The sequence below is a fragment of the Pan troglodytes genome, chromosome 9 (genome assembly GCF_028858775.2).
Source record: "Pan troglodytes isolate AG18354 chromosome 9, NHGRI_mPanTro3-v2.0_pri, whole genome shotgun sequence".
Classification (NCBI taxonomy): domain Eukaryota; kingdom Metazoa; phylum Chordata; class Mammalia; order Primates; family Hominidae; genus Pan; species Pan troglodytes.
Window position 1 is genome coordinate 94,960,889 of NC_072407.2, and position 15,836 is coordinate 94,976,724.

The following is a 15,836-nucleotide window of genomic DNA, read 5'->3' on the forward strand; positions in this document are numbered from 1 at the left end:
GACTTAATTATTCCACATTGTATTCATAAATCATAACATCACTTTATACCCCATAAATATATGCAACTATGATTTGTCAATTTACAATTTAAAATTATTAGATTGCTGAGGATCAAATAAAATCCCTGTCCCCCTTTCCCCCTACACACACAGACACACAGAGTTGGGCAGCTACAATTTGGAGCAAACCTAAGATTGACTAGCCACTCTTAAAGGAGACTTTTCCAGGGGGAACTCTTTCTAACAGTAAGAACAAGCCATGTATCCTGAGAACACAGATTCTGTTAGACCGCAAATTACATTTTGGAACAAAGAGTCCCCTCCTCACCATCCTTCCCCATCCCTTGGCTGGCAGGTCCCTTCCATCCAAGTCATCTCATTGCAGGATGAGGGTGGAGCCGCTCTCTGCTGGAGGACAGTACATTTCTTATACATCAGAAGTGCACCCCTCAGGCCCACTCTGCTTCCTGGAAAGTACATGACTGTTTCCATACATATAAATTTCAACATCATCAACCTGGAGCAATAGACAGAGGGGCGGTATATTTGCTGTGTGGGAAGGGGAACTTTCTTGGCTTCCTTAACATGGAAATGCATAGGCCTAGAGAATCCCTCACTCAATGGCAGAGACCATTACTTGCAGGACTGGGAAGAAATCAAAGCATTCCTGTCCATTAGCTTTGGGCTGTAACCATACTGTCTCAAACCCTGAGGAAAATCAGGCCTAACAGGCATCAGGCTGTGGGCAGGTAAAAAATTAACATAAAAATAAAATGGCAGCTGCGGGCCTGGTGCCACCCTCCTTCAGCTGATTAATCATCTCTTCTGCTGGGGGCGTGGTCACTAACATTAGAGAGCAGAGCTCCCAAGAAAACTGTCACAGCTGCACCCATTTAAACAGACCTGGGACCCTAAGAATCAACCTTTGCTGTCTTATGTCATGTCTTTTCTTTGTTTTGCTTGTTTTCCATGAAGCTAATAGCAGAAGATGTAGACAGCCAGCCCAACGGACAGATTCATTTTTCCATTGTGAATGGAGATCGGGACAATGAATTTACTGTAGATCCTGTCTTGGGACTTGTGAAAGTTAAGAAGAAATTGGACCGGGAACGGGTAAGCTAGTTTAGGACAGTTTCCTTCCCATCCACATCCACCCCTTTCCTAGAATCAGGGGCACAAGCTCCATGGGTGTAAATAGGAAAGTTCTCCATTCTAAGTAATGAGAGTAAATAAGGATGGGCTAAAATGCAGCATGAAATATTAGGGTTAGACCTTTGATAGAATTTTCTACCTATAATAGATGCTGGTTATGGAGGTTTTAAAGAAAAGATAAATATGTATCTTTCTAGGTGGTTTGAATTTTAGCCCTTCCTAGAGCAAAGGGACAGAAAAATACTTTCAGGGTTTTGGGACCCTGTGATCCTGACTTTATGAGCAACTTTAGCCCTCGGTGAGCAGGTACAAAAAGATCACCTGAAGGCATCTAGGTCAGAAAAAATAGTCCAAAAAATTTCTCTGTCCAAGGTTAAGTGAAGTTTCTAAACATTGTCTTTCTTGACCAAAAAATATGCATCTTCGAAGGGAAATTAAATATGGAAAAGGATGACATGGCAATGATGCTGAAAAGCAGATAGACTCTACTGGGTGATACATGCTCATAACCCCAGAAATATTAACATTGATAAATAAGACAGATCAGCGGTGACAACTATTGCATTGAGCAAAGGCCCAGAGCCTGGGTACTAACCAGGGTGGTTTTGTCCCCGAGGGATGTTTGGCAATGTTTGGAGACATTTTTGGCTGTCATAACTGGGCAGGGGGTGATACTGCCTCCCACTTGACAGAAGTCAGGGTTGCTGTTAAACATCCTAAAATGCACAGGTCAGCCCCCAACAACAAAGAATTATCCAGACCCAAATGTCAGTGGTGCCAAGAATCACCCGGTCTGGAAAATCAAACTAAAGATGGTTGATCTTTAACAAAGCACAGCCTGTAGCTCCAGTTCCTCTGTGTGTGCACAGAAGGAAGGAAGCGCTACACCTCTTTACTGTCACCTCTTTGTACCTTGGCAGGTGTCTGGATACTCTCTGCTTGTCCAGGCCGTAGACAGTGGCATTCCTGCAATGTCATCAACTGCAACTGTCAACATTGATATTTCTGATGTGAATGACAACAGCCCGGTGTTTACACCTGCCAACTATACTGCTGTGATTCAGGTGAGAAAATCTTGCCTGCCAAGCACTTGTCCCTTTGCATTCAGCTTTCTTCCTCTGCTGTGGTTTACTCATTGTGGTTTATTGCTACTATTACTTAACGTCATCTCATCCCTTCATAGGGCAGGTATGAAAAAGAACCTAGTTCTTCTACCACAGATGATTAATAAATGTAAGAGCTATTGAGGGGTGGATTTTTTTCAACTGTCAGGTGCTTTATGCACTCTGTCTCTCCCCACAACAACACTGTGAAGAGGGATGGTGGATTGGTCCCCACTTTATAATGGAAAGAGCTAAGGATCTGTGAGGTTAAGTAATTCACCAAAGATCATGCAGCTGGTAAGTGACAGAGTCAGGATTTGAACTTGGGGCTGTCTTCTGCAAAAGAATTCTCTTTCCCCAGTGGCAGGCTACCTTTAAGCAACTTTATGCTATTCTGGCAGATGACAGAGATTGATACACATTGTTTCATCAGTCAAAGACAGCTTGGGCATCAGGATAGAGCTGGTACTCATTAAAATTAATCTTCCATAAGCAATTTGTTTAACACTTTAAATCCACCTGCTCTTTAAAATCAGACTGCAGGATAGAGTAACTTACTGCTGGTATTCTGCTATAAGAGAGAGTGACTCTTCTTCCCATCTATTTCTTATTCCACGGGCACAGTGCTAGGTACTGAGCGTCCTCTACTTCTCAGTATTTCTAGGAGCTGAAAGCCCAACTTTAGGAGGATCAGGAAATCTAGCCCAGGAAAACTGTCACTGTAGAGGACTTAGAGAAGACAGAGTGATATGCATGACTTGGAGGGCCACAGGTATTCTAGAGAATTCGTTCTTGCCTGATCCAGTTTGGCCTCAGAATCACCCCAAAGGAGTCCCAGGGCTTTGTGGGTGGAAGGTGAAATGTGAGTGGGCCAGCTCTTGAGGGTCCCCTTTGGAATAACATTCAAGAATTTGAGCCTGACCATCCATAGCTGGCCTTCTCAGACCCCAGGGCCACTGAGCTGTCCAGCAATCAGACTGGGAGGCAGCTTTGAAGGAAGCAGCTGTCTGCTGGTTCCCACCCCTTTGTCAGCGAAATCTGATTCCTTCCCTGGTGGTGTTTTGGTTTTCTCCTCCTCTCTGATGCTTTTTCCAGCAGCTCTGCATTCTCACCACACTCCTGCTTCCCCAGAGCTTCGCCCAGAGTCAACACCTTCCTCCATTTCTCTTTCTCTCAGCTCACTCTTCTCCATGACTGTTGCTCACAAGGGTGCTCTCTGCCCTCATGGCCTCTGTTTGCTAACCCCAAAACAAAGTGGGTTTCTCCTACTCAACATTCAGTTTTATGACACACATCGATCAGCTTGACAGACTGTTTTCAAATGCGCAACAGGTCAACAGTGAAAGCACGGAGAGGCTCAGCCCATGAGTGATGATGGGGCCCCTATCCGCAGGGCGGGCATGTCTATGTTACCTTATACCCTTCTTCTCAGATGCTGACCCTGAGGGCCACATTGTCTCTCTCCCTCTCTTCTATGCAGGAAGCGGCCTTTAGAGAGTAAGCAAACAAATCAGTCAGTGTGAAATAGTAAATATATGTGGGGCTATGGTGGTCCCACGACTGATTCCAGAGGGAGACACTGTCTAGTTTTTGATGACCAAAAGGACACTTGTGAAAAGGAGCAAAATAAGAGGTCTATGCAGTCCTTTTCTCTTTGTTCTTCAAAAAATATGCCTCCTTTTTCCCAACCCTGAATGACTTTCTTATTTCCACACATGGTTTTCATAAGACTAATTCAACACATAAAACTTGACTGGGCCTGCCCTCCAAACTGTAGTGTATCATCGTCTCCATCTCTGCAACCCAAACTCGTTTAATCCTTAGGTCGATGGCATCAGGAGGCCTGAGCTGATACAACTGATTTCAGGCCCAAGCTGTGGTATTGCTGAAGTCTAAACAGAGTAGGGGAAAGGACAGCAATGCCTGAGCTACAGAGGATTTAATTTGCCGTTTTCAACGTGAGGATAACCTTTGACCCAAGAAGGAGCTTTGCATTCCCATTTGGGGAAAAAAGCAGAGAAGTTCTGCAAAATAATGCTTATGTAATAGAATCAGGACTTCCAAGAATTCTGACAAAATTAAGGATTCCTGTTCTGTTCATTGTCAAATGGAGGAATGTTTTACCCCGATTCGCTTCCCTAAAGGAACATGGCAAAACTGTGTTCTAGAGAATGAGGTAAGGTATAAAGCCCCATTTTCCACCAGGAATATGCCTTTGTATATTGACTAGGAAGTTGCCAGGATGTCCCCCCAAAAAATCCAATGCTGTGACATTGTATCTAGTGTTGGGCCTCAGCATAATTGTGTTGTGACATGTGTGTGTGAGGAAGTGCCTCCCCATCCCAGTGGAGCTCTTCAGGTCAGCTCGGGCATTGCCAGCTAACCCAGGACAAGGTGCACCCAGCACCATGCTCGGAACCTGTAAACCCAGGCAGCTCCAAGTCCTTGTGTTCACACCAGTAGAGGATTGTCCCATAGGTGGTTGTGGGAAGCAGCCAAAGATAAGGAACATGACACTTACAGACACCAACATGTTTTCAGAAGACAAGGTAATGTCACAGGGAATCCCTTCTGCTGAAAGCCCTGTTTTCTAGCTCAGCACTCTCAGCCTGAAATGATGGTATTTTTGATTTGTTTTGTTTTGTTTTAATGAATGTGAAGAGAAGTGTAATTTTTATCTTCCTTTTTACTATATACTCTTTTATGCAGGAAAATAAGCCAGTGGGCACCAGCATCTTGCAGCTGGTGGTGACAGACAGAGACTCCTTTCACAATGGGCCTCCCTTTTCATTCTCTATTTTGTCGGGAAATGAAGAGGAGGAGTTTGTGTTGGACCCTCATGGGATCTTGCGGTCGGCTGTGGTCTTCCAGCACACAGAGTCTCTGGAATACGTGTTGTGTGTCCAGGTATGGCATCGCACTCTGTCTCCGTCGTGCTGTCTTTCTTTCTCATGCTTGTTTCTGTCCCCTTTGGTGGATTTTTTTTCTTTGCTGAGTAAGTCAACATAATTCATTACCATGCGGGAATGTTCCCCCTTTTAATCTCAAATTCAATTTCACACCAGTAAAAGCTGCCTCTGTGTGTGAAACTGAACAGGAAGGAAGGGAAGCATCATTGTTCAGGAAGGACATTCCTGTAGAGTATGCCCAACAGATGGTCACTGGGCTTAAATCTGCATTCTAAAAACTCCTGCTGCTTTATGCTATTGCCCATCACATTACCCCACTTGGGGAAGCTACCAATCCCTGTCATGAAGGGATTTAGCCATTTCTTGCCTCTGCTTGATAGGCCTTCCCCAGTGAGGCAGGAGGGGACCAAGGACTCAGCTGGCAGTGGCCCCCAGCATGTCGGTTCCTCATGTTCATTGGCCTGTGTGACGTAAAATGGGCCAAAGAGGCAAACGTGGCAGGTATGCAGAGTATAGAAGGAGCAGGAAATGAGAGGGCCTCCAAAAGTTCCCATGTATGATTTCTGCAAATACCAAGATTTGGATCCCATCAGGGAAACTGAGTGACTTTTTCTATCCACTGTTGCCTACAGAGGGCAACCTAGACTCATTATTAATGGTGACAATAATAGCAATAGTAATTATTGGTATTGGTGTAGCATTGGCTTAAATATACATTGTCTCTTTGGATAAATTACACCTTACTTTACTCCATGAAACCTTCTAAATTAATGACTGCCAGCTCCAAGCACATCAATGAATTCTTCAATTGCCATCTGCTCCTCCAACAATATTGTGTAAATAATTTTATATCACAGGGTAGTACTCAAGGCAAGAAGAGCTTTTCAGTGCCTTCTCACAGAAACTAGGACAGTTTGCCTATCCTCTCCGGATATGGAGCAGATTTCACATCTCAGGTTTTAGAATCTTTGTAAAAGGCTCCCTCCCCCAGTTCCTTGTATTAAACTACCACTGAGTCCTGTGTTTTCTTCCTTTCTTCAGTCACATTCCCATTGCCACTGCCTCACTGTATTCTGCACAGCCCCTTCATCATGCTACTGTGGCAGGAGCCTCCTGGGTGCTTCCTCTGGCTTCAGCTTCATTCTCTTCTGACCCAACTCTTCACCCCTCCCATATTAATCATTCCACTTAGAGTACATCATTTCCCTTAGTCAGGGACCAGCAAACTACAGCCCTTAGGCCAAATCCTGCCCTCAGCCTGTTTTTAGCATTGAAGTTTTACTGGCATACAGCCTCCTTCATTCAGGTATGCTCCGTGACTGCTTCCTTGCATAGGACAGCCTGGCATGGTTGTGATAAAGGCTGTAAAACCCACAAAGCTGAAAATATTTATTATCCAGTGCTTTACAGAAAATGATTGCTGATCCCTGCCCTAAAGTAAAACTATCTGTTGGTTTTCTAGTGTTTGAAAACTTAGGCCCTGCAGGCTGACTTCTGCCCCAGACTTTCAGATTTTGAATTTCAGGACCTTTTGACAGGCAGCACTCTCCAGTCCTTCTCTGGCCACAGGTCCATTCCTCTCTCACCTTATACCCAGCAGCTTCATGCCTTTCTTTCATCTTTCTGGCCTCTGACATGTGAACGGGCGACCTCTGGCCTATAACGTCTAAACTTGTCACTCTCCTTTGAAGCACTCCACAGTTTGACTTCAAGTTCAGTCTCATCTGCTAAAGTTATATCCTTCTCCATGAATTTTACATTCCAGCATCTCTTGTTCACATCATCCATCAAATAAAGCATGTGATGATGGCAATAATAAAAATAACAACAGATGGACACAGTGGCTCACACCTGTAATCCCAGTACTTTGGTAGGCCAAGGCAGGAGGATTGCTTGTGCTCAAGAGTTCAAGACCAGCCTTGGCAACATAGTGAGGCCTCATCTCTACAAAAACAAAAACAAAAAAAGTAGCCTGGTGTGGTGGTGCACACCTATATTCCCAGCTACTCAGGAGGCTGAGGTGGGAGGATCACTTGAGCTCAGGAGGTTGAGGCTGCAGTGAGCTGTGATTGTATCACCACTGCACTCCAGCCTAGGTGGCAGGACGAGACCATGCCTCTAAATAAACAAAACAAATAAACAAATAAAAATAACAATCACATGAAACATCAAGTACTAAGTGTGTCTATGGATTAGCCTTGGGTTTAGTGCTTTGCACTGACTCTCTTTTAATCCCCACAATAGAAGGACCCTGTGAAGTTGATGCTGCTATTTTACTCATATTAAAAATACAAAAACTGAGGCTTAGAGAAGTTAACTAACATACTCAAAGCCAGATATGTAGTGGGTGACAGAGACAAGATTCAAACTCAGGTCTGTGTGATGCCCAGGCACCGGCTCTTTCACTGGCTTCCACATACAAGGACACATCTCTCCCCAGATCCCACCTGGTCTGCAGGGTTCACTGCAGCTCCACATCTTCAGATACCTGCTCCATAAACCCAGCCCATGGGAATCTGCCCTTCTCCTGAAGCTCTGCACTACTGAATACCTCCACCTTGCATGCAATGGGTGTTCAGTAAAGACCTGTTGCCAGAGTGGATGTTCTGTTAATCCTTACACATGGAGGGAAGAGAAAAAGGGTTTTATCAAGCTACTTAGCTTTTCTTTTCAGTGCATTATATTTTATTTGAAACCTAACCATGATATAATTCCCACTTAAATTATGTCATTTCTTAAATATGCAGAAAGGTGCTATCTGGGTCCAGTCAAAAGGAAATAATCCAACAGAAAACAGAAATTTCTCCTCCAAGTGGAAAGACCACTTTATGAGGTTTCCCCTGTGGTTGCTGCATACAATTAAAACAAGCTCAGCCTGTTGTGGGCATGTTGAGTCTTGTAGCCCTCTGTCCTCCTTCTCTCTTCACCCCAGCCGGCTTTATTGTGTTGATACATTTTATTGTCCATAACAGAGTGTACATATGGGGATAGAAGGTGATAAATCACTCCTCTTACTTAAACGCACATCCTCAGCATTTTTCAGAATAGTGGCAAGGAATGAAGGAAGAAGCAAACATAAAGGTACAGACGTCTTCTATCTGCGGGTCTTTAAAAACTTACTATGATTAGTTTTCTTCCTTTGTTGCCTTTTCACCTCTTGGTTGTTTTAGGCAAAGGATTCAGGCAAACCCCAGCAAGTTTCTCACACTTACATCCGCGTGCGAGTCATTGAGGAAAGCACCCACAAGCCCACAGCCATTCCCCTGGAAATTTTCATTGTCACCATGGAGGATGACTTTCCTGGTGGGGTCATTGGGAAGATTCATGCCACAGATCAAGACATGTATGATGTGCTCACATTTGCCCTGAAATCGGAGCAGAAAAGCTTATTTAAAGTGAATAGTCACGATGGGAAAATCATCGCCCTGGGAGGCCTGGACAGCGGCAAGTATGTCCTGAATGTGTCTGTGAGTGATGGTCGCTTCCAGGTACCCATTGATGTGGTCGTGCATGTGGAGCAGTTGGTGCATGAGATGCTGCAGAACACTGTCACCATCCGCTTTGAAAATGTGTCCCCTGAGGACTTCGTGGGGCTGCACATGCATGGGTTCCGGCGCACCCTGCGGAATGCAGTCCTCACCCAGAAGCAGGACAGCCTGCGCATCATCAGCATCCAGCCCGTGACAGGCACCAACCAACTGGACATGCTGTTTGCGGTGGAGATGCACAGCAGCGAGTTCTACAAGCCAGCCTACCTGATCCAGAAGCTGTCCAATGCTAGAAGACACCTGGAGAATATCATGCGCATCTCAGCCATCTTGGAGAAGAACTGCTCAGGGCTGGACTGTCAGGAACAGCATTGTGAGCAAGGCTTGTCACTCGATTCCCACGCGCTCATGACCTACAGCACGGCTCGCATCAGCTTTGTGTGTCCGCGTTTCTACAGGAACGTGCGTTGCACCTGCAATGGTGAGTGCAGTTTTGAGTGTTCCCTCTCAACTCCTGAGATTGTAGGAGTAGAATGAGTTACCATTCCAGCATGCCTGCATTCAATCATTCATTCAACTAAATATTAAATGATCAATTACTGTGTGCCCAAAAGCCATGACAGATGCTGGGGCTGCAGGAGGTACAGTCCCATGTAGCTGTGCCTAAGTGAGCAGCACAGACAGACAAACAGGCAAGCCTATTTTATACATATTGTCAAGAAACATACAAAGTCCTGTGGAGGACCCAGCCGATAGGGATTTCCCCAAAGGGAGTATCCTCTAGGTAGAGATAAGGGTCAAGTAGGAATCAGGGTAGGGGAGGGAGAGCCTTCTAGGCAAGGGGCAGCTTGCATGAGGAAGGCTTAGGGGCATAAGAGGAACCTACACTGGGGATGGAAAGAGCTTTCCTCTGGCTGCAATAAGCAGGGCTGGGATGTGAAATAAGGCTTGAGAGCAGGCCCAGTCATCACACAAGGGCCGTTAGCCAAGATGAAGAGTTTAGAAATTATCCCAAGGCAGTGAGAGCCATTGGCTGATGAGAAGCGAAGAAATGGCAGGATCAGATCTGTCTTTCACAGAGGGTGTGCTGATTGCAGAGGGGAATGGATTAGAGGAGGCCAGGCCAGAGGCAGGGAAACAAGTTAGGAAGCTGTTGCCAAGGGTAAGGGCAGTTCGATTTGCTTCAGTAAGAAACAGAGGCCAGATGTCCAGGAGCACAGTCAAGGGATGGATTCAGCCCTCAGAGTGGCAGGGAAGGAATGGTTCGTGTTTGTTGATGTAACTGGAGTCACTGAACTTTGACCTTTACTAGTCAAAGCCATAGCTGCACAGAGTCACATGCCCGTAGTGATCGATGAGAAGCATTGCCCTCTCTCTCTTTTCCTCCATCTGACATGTGGAGCCATAAATTCACTGCCCCCTTCTAAGAAAATTGCAGCCAGAGTTTTTCTAGCCAGTGTGAATTTGGTCCAAAGGGACCATGGCCAGAGGGAGGCCATTTGTAAAACATCCTTTAGGTAATTGGGGACAGGCAGGGCCCCGGCCTCTTCCCTTGCAGAAAGTTCTTGGTTGCAGTTTGGAGAATGAGCTCATCACAGGGAGGCCGTAGGGGTCATAACTCCCTCTGAGAGACACTTTGACAGGCTCCAAGCAGCCCATCAGTGTGCCAGCTGCTCTCTGTGGTATCCAGTGAATTCTGTTTGTGATTGCATCAGGTAGAAGCAGGGATGTCCAGACTTGTTTAATATGCAAATTAGCTGCAAAGTAACTCAAAGCATGCATGCTAGGTGAAATGCATTTCTGGCAGATGTCACCAACATGCAGAATTTATGAATGCCAGCTGTCTGGGCCTTATCTAGATTTCCTTTGTTGGCAAACTGATACACCAAAGCTCTGCTAGGGTCTGTATGCGGTGATTCACACCAGGGTTCAAAACGGGTTCAGGACAGGACAGGGTAGACCCTGAAGAAGAAACTATACCAGCTAATTAATCCTTGTACTCTGAGAACTCATTTATTTCTGAAAAAAATCTGTGAAGGCAGCAATGTCCTAGGCACTAAAGATTCAAAGCAAAAAAGATACAGTTACTGCCCTTAGGAGCTGACAATTGTAAAGTCAGCTTGCAAGCACCTACTTGCTGTAACAGTGCTACAGTAAATGCTAGGGCATGGAAGGGACAGAATCCCTTCTATGGTCAAAGGAAAGCTGTCTGCAGTATCTGTACACAGAGACCACCGATGTGCTAGGTCTTCAGGGATGACTTCATCAAGAAGAGACTGGGGTGGGAGCAGGGAGCAGACTGAATAATTCTTTAAAAGAAGGATTTAGAGGAGTGGTTTTGATGGAGATAGAGGGGTTGCTCTTGATTTTACATAAGACACTAATGTCTTAAATGCAATATGTTTCAAAGTGATGTTTCAGTCCTGTTCTCTAGTCTCCATAAACCTTTCTACTCCCAGTAAATTTAGAATGCCAGAAGGTTTTGTGAGTCAGGCCCCAGCCATCCCAAGAGGAGGCCTTCTGGGTTTGAAAAGCCAGCATTTGCTCAAGAAGAGCTTTGTGCAGAGTCAGGCCAAGCTCTCAGCCTTTCCTCACCTTCAAGTCACTCTTATAATTAAGCTATAAAATGAAATTCTAGATTTTAGTGGTAAAGGAGCTCCAAAGGTCATCTAGCCCAGCCCTATCTTCAGCAGGTGATATATGATCATCTTTGTTTTATAGATGTGGTAGCTTTGTGCCTTGCCCAGGGCCATACAGCTGATGAGAGTAGCATACTGATTCAAGAAAGGGCCCTCTTGGGCCCCTACTTTATTATCTGCATCTTAAGAACAGGGACTCTTCCTTTTTAAATGTGAGTCATAACCTCAGTGCTATGTACTGTATAAGAATCCTCAAATACAGTCATGCATGGCATAACAATGTTTCATCAACAAGGGACCATATATACAGTGGTAGTCCCATATGATTATAATACCATATTTTTATTATGCCTTTTCTATGTTTAGATTTGTTTAGATATAAAAATACTTACCATTGTGTTACAATTGCTTACAGTGTTCAGTACAGTAGCATGCTGTACAAGCCTGTAGCCTAGGAGCCATAGGCTGTACCATATAGCCTGGGTGCATAGTAGGCTGTGCTATCTAGGTTTGTGTAAGCGCACTCTATGATGTTTGCACAATGACGAAATAGCCCAACGATGCATTTCACAGAATATATCCCCATTATTAAGCAATTCATGACCGTAATGTGATTTTCCTAGCAGAATGATCGCCAGCCTCACAATACAATCCCAGTAAGGCAGAAGTTCTCTCAGACTCCTGTGTGCATGGGGCTTACTAAATGCCCATTGCTGAGCCCCACACTTAGATATGGACAGTTGGGGTGGAGCCTAGGATTCTACACATGTAGCCTGGATGACTCTAATGTTACTGGTCAGGAAACCAAACTTTGAGAAATCACACAGCAAGATAAAGAGGAAAGCGTTTCCTCCAGGGGCAGGAGCAGGCTCTTTGTTTTAATAGCAATAGCTTTCTCACTTCTAGAATTATCTTTCAAATAAAAATACAACCATGAATTGTTAAGGTAAGCGTTAGGCATTTTTAGGCATTTTCTTGTTTATTGGAAAGGAAAAATAATTGAATTCAATAAATGCCCCTCCCCCCAAACACACACACACACACAGACGTGCACCCACAGGTGCACACACTCACATGCAATTAGTATTGGCTGCTCTTCTGTTTACTCTCGGAGGTCGGCAGATTCATTAGATGGACTTTCCCACCACTTGGTGGAATAATTAGCATGATAAATAGAGGTAACTGTCCACTCTGGGCTGTGTAGTAATGTATAGACAAATTTGGCCTCAATATTCTATCCTCCTCCCAACTTCCAGCTCATCTTTTTCTCATACAGAGAGTTTTTGGTCCAATTATCATCATTAGCATCTTGAACCAAAATGCTGAGTTGTTTTAACAAAATGAAAGCAGACTTGAATTTTGGTGCCAAATAAGCTTATTAGACTCCAGCTACAAACAAGCATCGTGTCTGAACAAACTTCAAGAGATACAAAGGTCTGATGTTGTGAGGTGGTTCCTGGTGAACTTCAGAGGTGCAATGAACATTATCACTTCAGTAAGAAAGACTGACACCAACTTAAATTAATTGAGGATGATAGATGTCCTCGAGCCCGTATAGGAGATGTGCAAGAGAAAGGGGTGTCACGGCAGCCTATGGGGCCTTGTTGATTGTCCATTTTTGAAAAATTGCATTCAAAAATCTAATACATAAATATATCAAAAAGGACACACTTGTCCAGTTGGATGGACTGCCAGTGAGACCATCAGAGTTTACAACCAGTGTGTTTATGGGTGTGGTGGAAGAAGTGGATGCCTGATTTGTCAAGTCTTTATTAAGAAATGGAATATAGAATGGAACCTAGTGCTCCAAATGAAATGGATGGAGTGTTTGCCATGGGCGAAGCCCTGCGATGTACAGAAATGAGTCAGACACCAGCCATGCCCTCAACCAGTGGGGGATGGCACTGTCATAGGGTTTGCTCAGTGTATAAAGAGGAATCACTGGAGGTGGTGCTGCCTGAGCAAGGTCTGAAAGGATGCCTGGAATTATCTAGGTGACCAGGATAGGGGATTCCAAACCAAAGGTCATGAGAGCCAAGGCATGGAGTTAAGAACTGGTGTGCAATTCAGTGCACGGATCAAGGTAGGGACAGAGAGAACAGATAATGTTTATCAAGCCATGACCAGTTCGCATGCTGTTTTTCACATACATGTAATTGCATTTAACTCTTACTATAATCCTAAAGAGTAGGTCTCATTAACTTTTTTCAAAAATTAAGGAAACCAAAACTTGGAAAGGTCAATTGACTCACTCAGAATCACAGAGCTACAGAGCTAGTCAATGACAGAGCCAGGATTCATCCTTGACTCTCTTATTCAAAGCATTTTTTAACCACAGCAGCTTACCACTTGTGCACAGATTTGAAAGAAACTCAGAAGTTTCCTAATCCAAACTCCCACCCACAGCAGACATCCTATTTTCTATATTCCTGGCATAGTAACTCAGCCAAAGTTTGAGCACCAGTACTGGGAGCTCACAAGGCAGCGCTGAGATGATCTTCTGCCTTATAGCACACCAGGACCTCTCTCCTTGTCACATCATCTAGCTGTATCCCTCAGAGCCACGCAGACCCAACCTGGCTAACCCTGCTTCTACAAGCTGCCCTCTGGATAACTAAGGATAATTGTTATGACCCTTTGAATCCTCTTCCTAGCCAAACACAAGAAGTTCCTTTGCTCCTTGACTGTAAACAAATATGTGCTGTAAAAAGTTATAGATGGTGTTATTGGGGCACGGAGGAAGCATAAAGGAGGGAGTTATCAGCTCTACTTGGAGGAGTACAAGAAAGACATTGGAAGCAATGAAGCATGTCATAATAGGTCTTTACAAGGTAGAGGATGCATTTTAAACATCCTTTTGTTTACTTATTCTCTCGGCAGTTAATTGAATACTGTTTTGCACCAGGCCCTGGATGGGGTGCTGGAGATACAGTGGTGAAAGAGGCTGATGTGATCCCCATTCCCATGGCGAATGAAACAGCATCATGCATTGGGCAAATGACAGAGAGCTCAGTGGGGTGGACGGTAAGAAGTCAGGACAGTCCTTCGGAGGGATGAGGTAGGATAGGTAAAGCAGGCCTGCTGACAGGTGGCCACTGCACTTCTAATAAGCACCATAAAATAAAATGATGGCGGCTTCTGTGAGGTAGTCAGACACTTAAAACATGTTCGTGATGTGTTTTTATATAGCACAGAAGAATCTGAAATTGGGTTTGCACTTTGGCTGGGGTTTGTTAATGCTAATTTTCTGAGGAGAGAGCCAATCCCGGTGGCTTTGAGTAACCCTCGGTGTTCTCTATTAATCTTAACAGGTTAACTCCCTACAAACTGGGAAGTTTCTATTTTTCATTCATAAGAAATACACCTCGGCGGATCCCTCATCTCCAGTACGCATGAGTCCCACATTGCCAGGAAAGGTGTAGAGGTCCCCATCCTGGTGGTGATACCAGCTTCTCAGTGTATGTGTATTCCTTTCTACAGTCCACCCATACACAGCTGCCCCAGAGAGGAGGTCTTGAATGAAATTGCACTTGGCCTTTAGTGAAATCATACAGAAAATATGGCTGAGTCAAGCAAACACCATCTGGAGGATTCTCTGCTTCCGAGAGAACCATAAGAAATGACTTCAAAGTTGAGACTTCCGTTTTTTAAAACTTCTCACAGGCCATGAATTAAGAAGGGAGCTTATTGACTTATGTGGCATTTGCCAGGACATGGCATGTGGGTAAAGCACGTGAATTCAGGGCATGGGATGTTTACCATTAGTTATTGGATTATTCAATGTATGAGGCAGCAACATAAATCAAGAGGTTGAATCAGCTTAAAGTGGCAGCATAATAATCACAGCTAGATACTGATATATTGGCTAAAAGCAGAGACTTAATACAGGGGGCTGCGGGAATGCTGGGGAGATAGGAGAGGAGAGTCATAAATATGGTAGTGAAACCTTATAAAACCTCCAGAGGATCACCCTTCTCCTCCCTGCATGTTCCAAAGCTTTGATGCTTCTGCTCAAGTGAATTGCCTGTTGTCACCTCTACAGAAAGTGACCTAAATTTCCACATGAGCAAAAAATCAGAAGGTGGAAAACCTTTCAGGGAATGGTCACATGGTGTGCGTGTTTCTCCTGGTGGACAAGGTGCGTGAAAAAACACCTGCACCTGAGATGGAGAAGGTGGTGATGGGGTCAACACAGGTGCATGTTCCTGTGACGCGGATGAGTAACAAGCCCCAGGCTTTATTCTGTGCCTACAGTGCACACAGAATTTCATATTTCCTATCACCTACTGCGGACTTACAAATCATGAATCTGACCAAAAAAGGACAACAAGGGAAAAGTTACACCTGAGTTCAGGTCTCTGCCATGTTGCTGGCTCAAATTAATGTTTCCGGTTTTGAGACCCTGTAGTAATTTGTTTTTATAATAAATGTTTTTCTTTACAAGCTGCTTTCACATACACTAGCCCATTTCATTCTCACAGCACTATAAAGAATCATTATCTTAATTTTTCAGAAAAGGAAATCGAGACCTAGAAAAGACAAGTG

General features: G+C 44.4%; 1 protein-coding gene across 6 annotated transcripts in view; it reads left to right on the forward strand.

Annotated features, from left to right (window-relative positions):
- The window catches only part of FAT3 (FAT atypical cadherin 3), a 677,141-nt gene that overhangs the window by 616,289 nt on the left and 45,016 nt on the right, over window positions 1-15,836 (forward strand). For all 6 annotated transcript variants that reach the window (XM_016921780.4, XM_009423966.5, XM_054662602.2 and 3 more), the window contains 4 exons: window positions 976-1,113; window positions 2,073-2,216; window positions 4,965-5,162; window positions 8,335-9,133. In XM_016921780.4, coding sequence (XP_016777269.4) covers window positions 976-1,113; window positions 2,073-2,216; window positions 4,965-5,162; window positions 8,335-9,133 — 1,279 coding nt within the window. The remainder of the gene's footprint in view (window positions 1-975; window positions 1,114-2,072; window positions 2,217-4,964; window positions 5,163-8,334; window positions 9,134-15,836) is intronic.